General features: G+C 39.1%; 1 protein-coding gene across 4 annotated transcripts in view; it reads left to right on the forward strand.

Moving 5' to 3' along the window:
• The window catches only part of ptpn6 (protein tyrosine phosphatase non-receptor type 6), a 35,778-nt gene extending 20,941 nt beyond the window's left edge, over positions 1-14,837 (forward strand). For 3 of the 4 annotated variants that reach the window (XM_061914882.1, XM_061914883.1, XM_061914884.1), the window contains 7 exons: positions 22-101; positions 172-318; positions 401-759; positions 12,250-12,317; positions 12,396-12,547; positions 12,705-12,769; positions 14,626-14,837. In XM_061914882.1, the coding sequence (XP_061770866.1) occupies positions 22-101; positions 172-318; positions 401-759; positions 12,250-12,317; positions 12,396-12,547; positions 12,705-12,769; positions 14,626-14,722 (968 nt within the window). In that variant the 3' untranslated portion in view covers positions 14,723-14,837. The remainder of the gene's footprint in view (positions 1-21; positions 102-171; positions 319-400; positions 760-12,249; positions 12,318-12,395; positions 12,548-12,704; positions 12,770-14,625) is intronic. The other variant, XM_061914885.1, reaches the window with a different exon arrangement.
• Positions 14,838-15,000: the final 163 nt, after the last annotated feature.

Genomic DNA, 15,000 nt, shown 5'->3' on the forward strand with positions numbered 1-15,000 from the left:
CCTTCACTCATTGCACACAAGTCAATGACACCAGAGTGACCCTGCAGAATGCAGACCCCAACGTTGTGGGTTCAGATTACATCAACGCCAATTATGTGCGGGTACGTCGCTAAAATGCAACATCTAAAAATACAGTTTGATTATTTTTTGTTAACGTGCGTTACTTTCCAGAATACCTTGTGGGATTTGGAGAATCCTAAAGTTTACATCGCCACTCAGGGTTGCTTGGCGACAACCGTCAATGACTTCTGGCAGATGGTCTGGCAGGAGAACACCAGGGTCATCGTCATGACGACCAGGGAGGTTGAGAAAGGGCGGGTCGGTATCACATCCAGGCAGTGTCGCCATCACTCCACTTGTCTGCATTTCATCCAAAAACTTCTGCCTGACTCTTGAGCAGAATAAATGTGTGCCGTACTGGCCCGACAGCGAGACCCCCAAGGTGGCGGGCTGCTATGTGGTGACCTCCAAGTCGGAAAGGGACGCGCTAGATTACAAAGTCCGAGTCCTGGAGATAGCGCCTGTGAACAAGGTGGGCCCTCCCAACACTGCAATGAAAACTGGCTTCCACCCTCATTTCGGACATTGTCACTTCTTTCTCCAGCCCAAATATTCCCGCACCGTGTGGCACTACCAGTACCGGAGCTGGCCTGACCATGGCGTCCCACAGGAGCCAGGGGCCATCCTTAGCTTCCTCACCCAAGTCAACGCCAAACAGGACGAATGTCATGATGCTGGTCCTATGGTCATCCACTGCAGGTATACCCACGCGCTCACATATTCTACAATAATAGCCGATCGATTGGCTACCGATCAGTGTTGGGACGATTTACGGGATAAAGTATGTGATCTGTCATTGCCAATTCATGCCTTTTTAATGAACATCACAAATAACAAACGTCTCTGGCTGACAAGCGGCAAGCAGCTAATTACATGTTTCTATATGCAGTCTGGGGCAGCACGGTGGTACAGGGGTTAGTGCGTCTGCCTCACAATATGAAGGTCCTGAGCAGTCTTGGGTTCAATCCCGGGCTCGGGATCTTTCTGTGTGGAGTTAGCATGTTCTCCCCGTGAATGCGTGGGTTCCCTCCGGGTACTCCGGCTTCCTCCCACTTCCAAAGACATGCACCTGGGGATAGGTTGATTGGCAACACTAAATTAGCCCTAATGCAGTGGTTCTCAACCTTTTTTCAGTGATGTACCCCCTGTGAACATTTTTTTAATTCAAGTACCCCCTAATCAGAGCAAAGCATTTTTGGTTGAAAAAAAGAGATAAGTAAAATACAGCACTATGTCATCAGTTTCTGATTTATTAAATTGTGTAACAGTGCAAAATATTGCTCATTTGTAGTGGTCTTTCTTGAACTATTTGGAAAAAACATGTAAAAATAACTAAAAACTTGTTGAAAAATAAACAAGTGATTCAATTATAAATAAAGATTTCTACTAGGGCTGGGCAACGATTAAAAATTTTAATCGAAGTTAATCGCACTATTTCTCCGATTAATCGCAATTAACTGCATTGTATACACAAAGCCCAATAATGAATTCAAAAGTAGTGTGTAGTGCACCTTTATTGGAATATTCTCCCACATGAACAAAAGCGCCAAAACATTTGTTGTGCAAACACAATTTAAATCAGTCCTTGTTAAACAGTAGCAGTTAAATAGCATATTTGATGAAAATCAACTCCAAAAATGTAAATACAAACATTTAAGCTTATTGCCACTGCCAGGGTATTTAAGTTATCCTGTTTGTTATGGAAAATAAATATAATCTACATACAAATCTCTGAGCCACAATCATAACATCTGAACAGGCAATTTCTGAGGTAACAGCAGAAACATTTTTTTTTTATCAGGGATCTTATGTTTAAAAAACCTATATTATAGGTAGTGGGCTGTTTTAGGGAATTTTTGATCAAATGATCCGTAGTAGCAATATTAATAATGTTGTGTTTATTCTGCGTAGTGCACTTAAAATAATTATGACCATATCTAGGAATTTATATGATAGGAATTTTCCGATTGTTTGCTTGGTGCTTTGATAAACTGAAGGCATCATATACATGGTACTATATTGTGATGTTATGAGCCAGGGAATAAAAGAACTACCCTACCCAGCATGCAACAGGAGTGAGGAGCATGCGCGGTAGCCCGGTATAGGTTGTGTCGCCATGACGACATCTTGTATGTTGTGATATGCACGCTCTGAAAGTAAACGTTAAGAACTCAGCCAACACTCCTGGTCTGCATTATTCATAAATATCAATCAATCAATCAATCAATGTTTACTTATATAGCCCTAAATCACTAGTGTCTCAAAGGGCTGCACAAACCACCACGACATCCTCGGTAGGCCCACATAAGGGCAAGGAAAACTCACACCCAGTGGGACGTCGGTGACAATGATGACTATGAGAACCTTGGAGAGGAGGAAAGCAATGGATGTCGAGCGGGTCTAACATGATACTGTGAAAGTTCAATCCACAATGGATCCAACACAGTCGCGAGAGTCCAGTCCAAAGCGGATCCAACACAGCAGCGAGAGTCCCGTTCACAGCGGAGCCAGCAGGAAACCATCCCAAGCGGAGGCGGATCAGCAGCGCAGAGATGTCCCCAGCCGATACACAGGCAAGCAGTACATGGCCACCGGATCGGACCGGACCCCCTCCACAAGGGAGAGTGGGACATAGGTGAAAAAGAAAAGAAACGGCAGATCAACTGGTCTAAAAAGGGGGTCTATTTAAAGGCTAGAGTATACAAATGAGTTTTAAGGTGAGACTTAAATGCTTCTACTGAGGTGGCATCTGGAACTGTTACCGGGAGGGCATTCCAGAGTACTGGAGCCCGAACGGAAAACGCTCTATAGCCCGCAGACTTTTTTTGGGCTTTGGGAATCACTAACAAGCCGGAGTCCTTTGAACGCAGATTTCTTGCCGGGACATATGGTACAATACAATCGGCAAGATAGGATGGAGCTAGACCGTGTAGTATTTTATACGTAAGTAGTAAAATAGACAGACAACACATATACTCCGCTGCTTCACAGGCCGCTGGATGTAGCCGGCAAAGTATTCCCATGCTAGCTAGCCGGTCTAGCAAGCACGCCTCATTCAGTCCAAAACGGCCCGATCTATCCACATCCAGAATTGTCTGGCGGTCGTAAGTGATCCCGGAGTGACCACGCTGTAAGCCAGCCAGGAAATTTGCAGAATTGTCCGCTATTTTTGCCAAATGTTCCATCTTTACCAAGAGCCCCTCGACGCCATCTTGTTAAGAAAAGGCATTAACAAAATAAAAGCATGTAAACAACATACGCAAATGTGCGATGAAATAATTGTCGGCGTTAATAGATTGATGAGTTAACGCGTAATTAACGGATTAATTTGCCCACCCCTAGTTTCTACACATAGAAGTAATCATCAACTTGTAATAGAGATCCATCTGGATTCATGAATGAATTCTAAACGTTTCTTCACAAAAAAATACATCTTTAACATCAATATTTATGGAACATGTCCACAAAAAATCTAGCTGTCAACACTGAATATTGCATTGTTGTATTTCTTTTCACACTTTATGAACTTACATTCATATTTTGTTGAAGTATTATTCAATAAATATATTTATAAAATATTTTTGAATTGTTGCCATTTTTAGAATATTTTATAAAAAAAAAAAAATCTCACATACCCCTCGGCATACCTTCAAGTCCCCCCAGGGGTACACGTACCCCCATTTGAGAACCACTGTGTTAGTGTATATTACCTCAATCAAACATGGTGGAAATGTCGGTTATAACTTTGCAACAGTAAACAGTAGGAATGCGATACTTGGTATAATCCTGCACGGGACAATCGGCTTTAATTAAAAAACAATTGTGATATTAATCTGGATCAGATGATATGGAAAAAATGTATTTTAATATATATTTGTTTTTTGCTGTATCACCAATCCCTACACAAAAGCGGAGGTGCTTTGGACTTTTCACACGGTACCAAAGCACAAGCCGTATATACTTGTAATGATAACATTGATGAGCTGTTCTATACCCTGTTCATGGATTGTGAGATAGCAAAAAGAGAGTAGATAAAAGAGTAGATAAGACAAGACGGCGTACATTGTGCCGTTTGGATTAGCCGATGTCATCAATAGTTGAAACCTGCAGAGACCCTGGTCAAAGGGGAACTGCACGCTTTGGTGAATTTTGCTTATCATTCACACTTCTTATGTGAGACAAACACATTTATGTTTTAATTTTTTTGTGCATTCTAACTCCTGAATAAACAACAGCAAAAGTCATCTTAAAATGGAGCCAATGAGAGTCACTTTATTCTGCCTATAAGTTAAAGTTAAAAGTTAAAGTACCAATGATTGCCACACACACACTAGATGTGGCGAAATAATTCTCTGCATTTGACCCATCACCCTTGATCACCCCCTGGGAGGTGAGGGGAGCAGTGAGCAGCAGCGGTGCCGCGCCCGGGAATCATTTATGGTGATTTAACCCCCAATTCCAACCCTTGATGCTGAGTGCCAAGCAGGGAGGTAATGGCTCCCATTTTTACAGTCTTTGGTATGACTCGGCCGGGATTTGAACTCACGACCTACCGATCTCAGGGCGGACACTCTAACCCATGGGTGTCAAACTCTGGCCCGCCGTGTAATTTAATTTGGCCCTTGAGGCAATATCAATTTAGCATTAGAGCTGGCCCGCCGGTGTTATACAGCGTCGGTTTTGATTGATTGATTGATACTTTTATTAGTAGATTGCACAGTACAGTACATATTATTAGTAGATTGCACAGTACAGTACATTTTATTAGTAGATTGCACAGTACAGTACATATTCCGTACAATTGACCACTAAATGGTAACACCCCAATAAGTTTTTCAACTTGTTTAAGTCGGGGTCCACGTTAATCAATTCATGGTGCCACTGTAACACCGCATTCACCGCTAATACTCATACTTGCCAACCCTCCTCATTTTCCCGGTAGACTCCCAAAGTTCAGTGCCCCTCCTGAAAATCTCCCGGGGCAACCATTCTCCCGAATTTCTACCGATTTCCACCTGGAAAACTATATTGGGGGCGTGCATTTAAGGCACTGCCTTTAGCGTTCTCTACAACCTGTCGTCACGTCCGCTTTTCCTCCATACTAACAGCGTGTCACATAATATTTGTGGCTTTTACACACACACACAAGTGAATGCAAGGCATACTTGGTCAACAACCAAACAGGTCACACTGAGGGTGGCCGTATAAACAACTTTAGCACTGTTACAAATATGCGCCACACTGTGAACCCACACCAAATAATAATGACAAACACATTTCGGGTGAACATCCGCACCGTAACACAACAGAACAAATACCCAGAAACCCTTGCAGCACTAACTCTTCCGGGAAACTTCCGGCAAACTGACCAATAATTAACGTTTTATTCATGCATTTTCTCTTGCTACTTCAAAGCTTGAATGTTTGGTTCATTCATTATTGTTAATTTATTTTCAAATGTATTATTAGCCTGTGGAAAAAATTTAATATTTACCTCAGAAGATTGCAAATAGAAAAAAAGGCATACAATTTTGATCCATCCATCCATTTTCTATCGCTTATTCCCTTTCGGGGTCACGGGGGGCGCTGGCACCTATCTCAGCTACAATCGGGCGGAAGGCGGGGTACACCCTGGACAAGTCGCTACCTCATCGCAGGGCCAACACAGATAGACAGACAACATTCATACAATTTTGATTTAAATTTTATTTGATATGCCATTGATATTTTTATTATTATTATTATTATGATTATTATTTGAAACTGGATTTTGCATGTCACTAAAGTTATATAAGCCTTGCTTGTTCAATATTTCATGCAAAACTTGTTTGGGTCCCTATTAAAAGGTTCATTTGTTCAACCTTGGCCCGCGGCTTTGTTCCGTTTAAAATGTTGGCCCACTCTGTATTTGAGTTCGACACCCCTGCTCCTGAGTGTCCACTTTAAAAAAACATCCAAACACCTTCATCAATGTTTTATATAAACACAGTAAGTCTAGATGTAATTTCATAACAGGCACATTTATAACAACATGTAATATTTACGTATTTTGCACATTTTAAGCGTAAGGCAGCTTATATATTTCACAACCTTCGCTTTTTCCTTTAACAACAACTTCTACTACTGTCATGGCAGACTTTGTGAGAGACAACAAACGCGTACTGTACAATTACTGCTCTCACTGGGATGATGACTGATTTTATGATCATATATTCCTGTTTAGATGAAGAAATAATCATAATCCTTGCTAAGGGTTTAAAAAAACTGGTGGATACATATGATTGTTGTTTTGTGTCTGCCATCTGCCGTCTGTCAAAGTTGACCAACTTCTCGGTTTATGGCTACATCCTTCTACTATCCAGGTGAAAGGCATGATTTATGATCTACAACAGGGGTCACCAACCTTTTTGAAAGCAAGAGTTACTTCTTGGGTACTGATTAATGTGAAGGGCTACCAGTTTGATACACACTTAAGTAAATTGCCAGAAATAGCCAATTTGCTCAATTTACCTTTAATAAATAAATATATATATATTTAAAAAATGGGTATTTCTGTCTGTCATTCCGTCGTACATTTTTTTTCCTTTTATGGAAGGTTTTTTTGTAGAGAATAAATGATGAAAAAAAACCTTAATTGAATGGTTTAAAAGAGGAGAAAACACAAAAAAAATAAATGAAAATTAAATTGTGAAACATAGTTTATCTTCAATTCCGACTCTTTAAAATTCAAAATTCAACCGAAAATAATGAAGAGAAAAACTAGCTAATTCGAATCTTTTTGAAAAAAAAAAAAAATAATTTATGGAACATCATTAGTCATTTTCCTGATTAAAATTAATTATATAATTTTGATGACGTGTTTTAAACTTTCAAATAAGATTTAAATTTGATTCTACAGATTTTCTAGATTTGCCAGAATATTTTTTTTTATTTTAATCATAATAAGTTTGAAGAAATATTTCACAAATATTCTTTGTCGAAAAAAAAGAAGCTAAAATTAAGAATTCAATTAAAATTGATTTATTATTCTTTACAATAAATAAAAAAAATACTTGAACATTGATTTAAATTGTCAGGAAAGAAGAGGAAGGCATTTAAAAGTTAAAAAAGTATATGTGTTTAAAAATCCTAAAATCTTTTTTAAGGTTGTATCTTTTCTCTAAAATTGTCTTTCTGAAAATAATAAGAAGCAAAGTAAAAAAATAAATGAATTCATTTAAACAAGTGAAGACCAAGTCTTTAAAATATTTTCTTGGATTTTCAAATTCTATGAGTTTTGTCTCTCTTAGAATTAAAAATGTTGAGCAAAGCGAGACCAGCTTGCTAGTAAATAAATACAATTTAAAAATAGAGGCAGCTCACTGGTAAGTGCTGCTATTTGAGCTATTTTTAGAACAGGCCCGCGGGCGACTCATCTGGTCCTTACGGGCGACCTGGTGCCCGCGTTGGTGACCCCTGATGGAGAATGAATTTCCACCAGCTAACATGCGAGGATGCATGAGCTCACCAGTTGATGATGTCAGCAGCAAAAGCTCGTTACCTCTCTGTGATCCATGCACCGCTAAAAGTAGCTGCATAACGTTAGCACTTATAATAGCAATATCACTAATACTTTGTTAATATTTGTTTATATATTTGAATACAAATTGAGTATATTGGGTGCTTTTTGGATGTTTTTTAGTGTTTTGTATTGTTGGAATGGAAGACTTCCCATTTGTTACATTGTTAGCTGACTTTTATTTACCAGTTAGAATGGTTGTGAATGATAGGCAAAATCTTTTATAAAAGTTCAGCTCCATTTATAATAAATCAAGGAACGCCTTGGCCTCTAAAAGGGATGATTGATGACAAAACAAAAATAATGCAATATTTTTTATTTTGGATTCTATTGACCAATTAGTTTTTGTTGTTTTTAAGGAAATACGTGTACTGTATCTTAAAATAAATCACGGAAGGCTGGGGTGTTAAGACAAGTACATTGTTGTAGTCCCTTTAAAATCCTACGTTTCTGAATGCTTAAATTGTAGTTCAAGGATTAAGATTAGTAGTAAGAAACGGTTTTCCAGTCAACTGACAGTTTATCCTTTCGGAATGTTGTGCTTGTGACCAAAGTGCGGTTTGTTTGTTGCACTTTCTCATACGTGTTTGGGAATGTATGTTGCACAACTGTTGGTCTCCAAAACTAAATAATCCTTACAAATGACCTTTAGTCGCCAATAAGAGCCAACCACATAGAACAGGAAATAGTGTTATTTTAATTTCAGTGGTTTTTGTTGTTGCAAAGTAATACTTTTTTTTAATGGTTGTATTTACAGTATGGCTGTAATGGTACATGTATTCGTATTTAACCGTTTCGGTCCGGTTCGGAGGTGTATCGAATGAGTTTCCACACGGACATATCGAGTAGCGTACCGCACGTTGTGTAAACAATGTACATCGAGACACAACACACGGCATGCTAGCAGCGACCGGGCTACGATAGACTGACCAGACCTCCTCTTTTCACCGGATATGTCCTCTTTTGCAGGGCTGTCCGGGTGGAGTTTCTTAAATGCCTCAAATGTCCGGCATTTTAAGTTAGGGTTGTGTGTATTTTCAATGGATGTTTAGGGTTAAGAAGGGGTTGAAAACAAAACAAATTGTGCACGCAGCAGCATTGGTGAGGGAGGGGCAGAGACAGAGAGAGCGAGAGAGTTGTGATGAACGCGCATGAGTCGCCAGGCTCTGCTTTTTACCAATAGATTTATCAGCTTTTATTTTTTATTATCGATAGCAGGGGTGCCCACAGCTAATGTTTTAAAGGCCCACGGCACATTCTCAAAATACTATTAAAATAATCAAAAACATAACAAAAGTGAAATAAAAAAGCTTAAAGCCTAAATGTAATTTCGAAAAAGTTGCAATGTTGACTAATAAAACAAAGATGTTTTTGTTTTCTTTCAAACTGTCATTGCTCAAAACATAATATTGAAACAAAATCAATGTTATTATGACTTATTGACCTATCCAAGGTTCTTATTACTTCACATCAAATATTCCACTAAGAAAAATATTTTTGGTGGAAGATTTTGCAAATTTGGTAAATAAATAACCCAAAAATGTACATTTTGTTGTTTTCTTACTGTACCCAAAATGAACCAAACCGTGACCTCTGAACCGAGGTACGTACCGAACTGAAATTGTTGTGTACCGTTACACCCCTAATTTACAGTCATTGTAAAAATGTATTTTCAATGTGAACTGTGGATTATATTTATATAGCGCTTTTTCTCTATAGAGACAAAGTACTTTACATAATGAAACACATGATCTACATCCTTTAAGACACATTTAAAGCAGTGTGGGTGGCACTGGGGGCTGGTGGGTAAAGTCTCATGCCCAAAGACACAATGGCAGTGACTAGGGTAGCTGGAGCGAGAATCGAACCTGGAACCCTCAAGTTGCTGGCACGGCTGCTCTACCAACTAAGCCACACAGCCCCAATTTGTATTTGTAGCAGTGTTTTGTCTTTTGCACTAATATAACTGATTTTTAAATACATATTATCATTTTTTTTATTTTTTAAGCATGAAAAAAGTACACACAATTATTTTGTGGTTTTGATTAACCCACTAGCTAAAGTTCCTTGTTTGCTGTAACGATTGAGAAAAAAAAAAGGTTAATCATTTTTTGATATCTTTAATGTACTACATTTGCAGACATTTAAATACAGACTTTAAATAGTTAGTTTAAAAAATTGTTACCATTGATACAAAATACATGTATTACAACCAATACTTTTTTATAAGCTGTAATTAAATGTATTTTTAGGGATGCACCGATTAATCGGTAACCGAATATATTCGGCCGAATATGGCAAAAAAAGCCACATTCGGCCTTCGGTGGAATGAGTTAAAAACAAGGCCGAATAGTGGCGTGTGACGCAAGTTTTTGACGCGGTGACGCAATCAACCAAGGTGCAGTGACGTTGGGATATGTTGTGTACCTGTATAAGTGTATGAGGTTACAATGTTGTGTACCTGTATAAGTGTATGAGGTTGTGTAGGCTACCTGTATAAGTGTATGAGGTTGTGTAGGCTACCTGTATAAGTGTATGAGGTTGTGTAGGCTACCTGTATAAGTGTATGAGGTTGTGTAGGCTACCTGTATAAGTGTATGAGGTTGTGTAGGCTACCTGTATAAGTGTATGAGGTTGTGTAGGCTACCTGTATAAGTGTATGAGGTTGTGTAGGCTACCTGTATAAGTGTATGAGGTTGTGTAGGCTACCTGTATAAGTGTATGAGGTTACAAGCACACACTTATTGAGATTTAGTGGGGCCTCTGTTTACATTATTAGCATATCTACTGTGGCTAAGCAGACTTTTGCCAAAAGGACAATAATTCATTTGTTGTGGGTTTATCCACTTTAATGCACTTCATTTTTTTTTGGAATGCATGTTTTGTTTGAAGGCCTAATATCAATCAATCAATCAATGTTTACTTATATAGCCCTAAATCACTAGTGTCTCAAAGGGCTGCACAAACCACTACGACATCCTCGGTAGGCCCACATAAGGGCAAGGAAAACTCACACCCAGTGGGACGTCGGTGACAATAATGACTATGAGAACCTTGGAGAGGAGGAAAGCAATGGATGTGGAGCGGGTCTAACATGATACTGTGAAAGTTCAATCCATAATGGATCCAACACAGTCGCGAGAGTCCAGTCCAAAGCGGATCCAACACAGCAGCGAGAGTCCCGTTCACAGCGGAGCCAGCAGGAAACCATCCCAAGCGGAGGCGGATCAGCATCGCAGAGATGTCCCCAGCCGATACACAGGCAAGCAGTACATGGCCACCGGATCGGACCGGACCCCCTCCACAAGGGAGAGTGGGACATAGAAGAAAAAGAAAAGAAACGGCAGATCAACTGGTCTAAAAAGGGAGTCTATTTAAAGGCTAGAGTATACAAATGAGTTTTAAGGTGAGACTTAAATGCTTCTACTGAGGTGGCATCTCGAACTAATATAAATGAAAAACTTTGTGTTTTTTTTAAAAAGCAAAGGCTACTGGAATATTTAAAAGATGTCAATATTCAATAAATAATTACTTTATTTGAAAAACGTCAAAATATTTTTGTAGGCTATTTATGCAATATAAAAAAAAATTGTGAAAAACTGCATTCATTATTCGGCCTTCGGCCAAGCGTTTAAATTTTATTCGGCTTCGGCCACAAATTTTCATTTCGGTGCATCCCTATGTATTTTATTGATGGTTATATTCTGATCCAAAATTATAACAATGATATTTTTTTATGTATTATTTTAATATTTCTTCTAATGCAAATGTGAACTAAAATATAAGTGGGTTGTACTTGTATAGCGCTTTTCTACCTTCAAGGTACTTTGACACTACTTCCACATTCACACACACATTCACACACTGATGGAGGGAGCTGCCATGCAAGGCGCTAACCAGCACCCATCAGGAGCAAGGGTGAAGTGTCTTGCTCAGGACACAATGGACGTGACGAGGTTGGTACTAGGTGGGATTTGAACCAGGGACCCTCGGGTTGCGCACGGCCACTCTCCCACTGCGCCACGCCGTCCCTATCAATATTATCAATATTATATGTATGAGTATTGATATGAATAAGTGCTGGTGGAAATTTGGCTGCGACTTGTCCAGGGTGTACCCTGCCTTCCGCCCGATTGTAGCTGAGATAGGCGCCAGCGCCCCCTGCTACCCCGAAAGGGAATAAGCGGTAGAAATGGATGGATGGATGGAAATTTGGTATCAATTTGTTTAGTTTTGAGATTTTGCAAATGGGGTGCACTACTTGGATTCCACCAGCAGAGGTGCTGTTGATTCAGACCAGTTAGTTTTCTAATGGGCGAGCAATTTAATGGATATCTATTCATCCATCCATTTCTTACTGCTTGTCCCTCTCGGGGTCGAGGGGGGGTGCTGGAGCCTATCCCAGCTGCATTTGGGCGGAAGGCGGGGTGTACACCCGGACAAGTTGCCACCTCATGGCAGGGCAGACAACTTTCACACTCACATTCACACACAGGTGCCAATTTTTAGTGTCGTCAATCAGCCTATTCCCAGGTGGAGGAAGCCGGACTACCCGGAGTTTCATAGTCATTTTAAAATAGATTTTGTGGAATGTCCACTTACTTCAATGATTGTGTTTTATGTGTGTTCAGTGCTGGGATCGGTCGGACGGGCACAATTGTGGTGATCGACATGATCATCGGGACCATTAACACCATAGGTAAAAAAAATAACAAATGATAATTCCGTTTTGGATGAACAAGGCTAGCTTCCTTCTCTAATGTTGTCCTCCCTGCAGGTCTAAACTGTGACATCGACATCTCCAAGTACATCCAAATGGTGCGGGAGCAGCGTTCCGGGATGGTGCAGACCGAGGCCCAGTACAGGTTCATCTACCTGGCCGTGTCCGAGTACATCCAGACCACCAAAGCTAAAGACGGCGCCGCCATGGTCAGTGCAAACTCTTTCCATTTCTATCAGATCGCTAGTCAGCAAGTACTATCGTGCATGTCAACAGACGCCTTATCAACATGTCAACTTTGCTCCGCATGCTGCGCCAGACACTGCTGACATGTCGCAACCATTTCTTACTGTTTGTCTTCTGCAGGAAGCGGAGACAGAGTATGGAAATCTACAACTCAAACACGCCGGGACGAGCAGAATCAGCACAAAGTGAGTCAATGCTAATAATTGTTAGAACCCCTTAACTTTATGTGCATGTAAAAAATTAGTGATGGTAAAATACGTTAAACAAATAATAAAACAATAGATATACAAACTAATAACTTTAACATATTTGAGAAAAAAACTTGCACAAAGCATGCTTCACTTTAAAACATTATAACCAGTAAATGTAAAAATAATGTACTTGTAAAAATCTTTCTTGCTAAAAGCATAAAATCTTAAAAACAAAGAAAAAATAGCAAGAGCAAAATCAAAAAGTATTTGGTAACTGATAATGAACTCACAAGCATGAAAATAAAAAATATGATCATTTTAAAAAACAAACATTAATTGTAAACATATTTATTACTAATAAAAATGGCATTGGTAAATAGAAATTTGTAAATAAGCATTTAAAGGCCTACAGAAATGAGATGTTTTTATGTAAACGGGGATAGCAGGTCCATTCTATGTGTCATACTTCATCATTTCGCCATATTGCCATATTTTTGCTGAAAAGATTTAGTAGAGAACATCGACAATAAAGTTCGCACCTTTTGGTCGCTAATAAAAAAGCCTTGCCTGTACCGGAAGTAGCAGACGATGACATCACAAGTGTGAGGGCTCCTCACGTCCTCACATTGTTTATAATGGGAGCCTCCAGCAGCAAGAGCTATTCGGACAGAGAAAACAACAATTTCCCCATTAATTTGAGTGAGGATGAAAGATTCGTGGATGATGATATTGATAGCGAAAGACTAGGAAAAAAAAAAAGTGGACGGTTTCAGATGTTTTTAGACACATTTACTAGGATAATTCTGGGAAATCCCTTATCTTTCTACTGTGTTGCTAGTGTTTTAGTCAGTTAAATAGTACCTGATAGTCGGAGGGGTGTGTCCACGGGTGTGTTGACACCAGTCACGAAGCTGCAGCAGGACAGAAGCTCCGCTGATATCCGGTAAGAGGCGACTTTTTACCACAATTTTCTCACCGAAACCTGCCGGTTGACAAGTGGTCGGGATCCATGTTCGCTTGACCGCTCTGATCCATAGTAAAGCTTCACCTCTGGGAATTTTAAACAATGAATCACCGTGTGTTTGTGTGGCTAAAGGCTAAAGCTTCCCACCTCCATCTTTCTACTTTGACGTCTCCATTATTAATTGAACAAATTGCACAAGATTCAGCAACACAGATGTCCAGAATACTGTGTAATTATGCGATGAAAAGAGACAACTTTTAGCCGCTTGTGGTGCTGTGCTAATATGTCACCTGCAGTCCGTGACGTCACGCACACGCGTCATCATTCCGCGACGTTTTCAACTAGAAATTTCCGCGGGTAATTTAAAATTGTAATTTAGTAAACTAAAGCGGCCGTATTGTCATGTGTTGCAATGTTAATATTTCATCATTGATATATAAACTATCAGACTGCGTGGTCGCTAGTAGTGGCTTTCAGTAGGACTTTAAGAAAATTGGGAGATTTTGTTTTCATGCATACATTTTTTTATTTTTGTTCTTAGGTTAAAAATATTTTTTTAATTAATATAGCATTTTATTTTGGAACCAAATAATACGCTTATGAATATTGTTATTGAGGCGACATTTTAATATGTTAGAATGTTTAATTTAATCACAAAAATAACTTTTATAAAAGTGCGATACTTTTCTTGTTCAGGGTTTAAATGATTATTTGATTTTAATGATATTTTTTAATAAAATTGAATGGGTTAAAACACACATTTTACATCACACGACTACTCTAAAGCTCACACTGCATGATAAAACATGAACTTGCTTATGTTATATAGTTTTTTTAGGACATTTTGATACCAAAAAAATACATTTTTTTATGTTTTGTATTGCAGAAACCAGGAGGAAGTGTACGAGAACTTGAGCAAAGCAAAGAAAGACAAGAAAAATCTCAAACCAGACAAGAAGGGTGGATCGTTAAAGAAAAAATAACAACAATTTAATGGCAAAAGTATGTTATTTGGTATTTATGTTGGTCCATTTTGTATTTTTTTACTAGAGCAGACCTTCAATAAAACAGCTGGTGTAAGCCAACACATACCAAAAATGATTCGGGTGATGGGTCAAATGCAGAGAATAATTTCGCCACATCTAGTATGTGTGAGACTATCGTTGCTACTTTGACTTAACAGTCGTGAATCTATGCTCATTTGAAAAAGTAGTGGGATGATAGGACTGAATAAGTGTTGCTACAATACTTTAGGGAATGT

The sequence above is a fragment of the Nerophis ophidion genome, linkage group LG11, assembly GCF_033978795.1.
Source record: "Nerophis ophidion isolate RoL-2023_Sa linkage group LG11, RoL_Noph_v1.0, whole genome shotgun sequence".
In the NCBI taxonomy this organism is placed as follows: domain Eukaryota; kingdom Metazoa; phylum Chordata; class Actinopteri; order Syngnathiformes; family Syngnathidae; genus Nerophis; species Nerophis ophidion.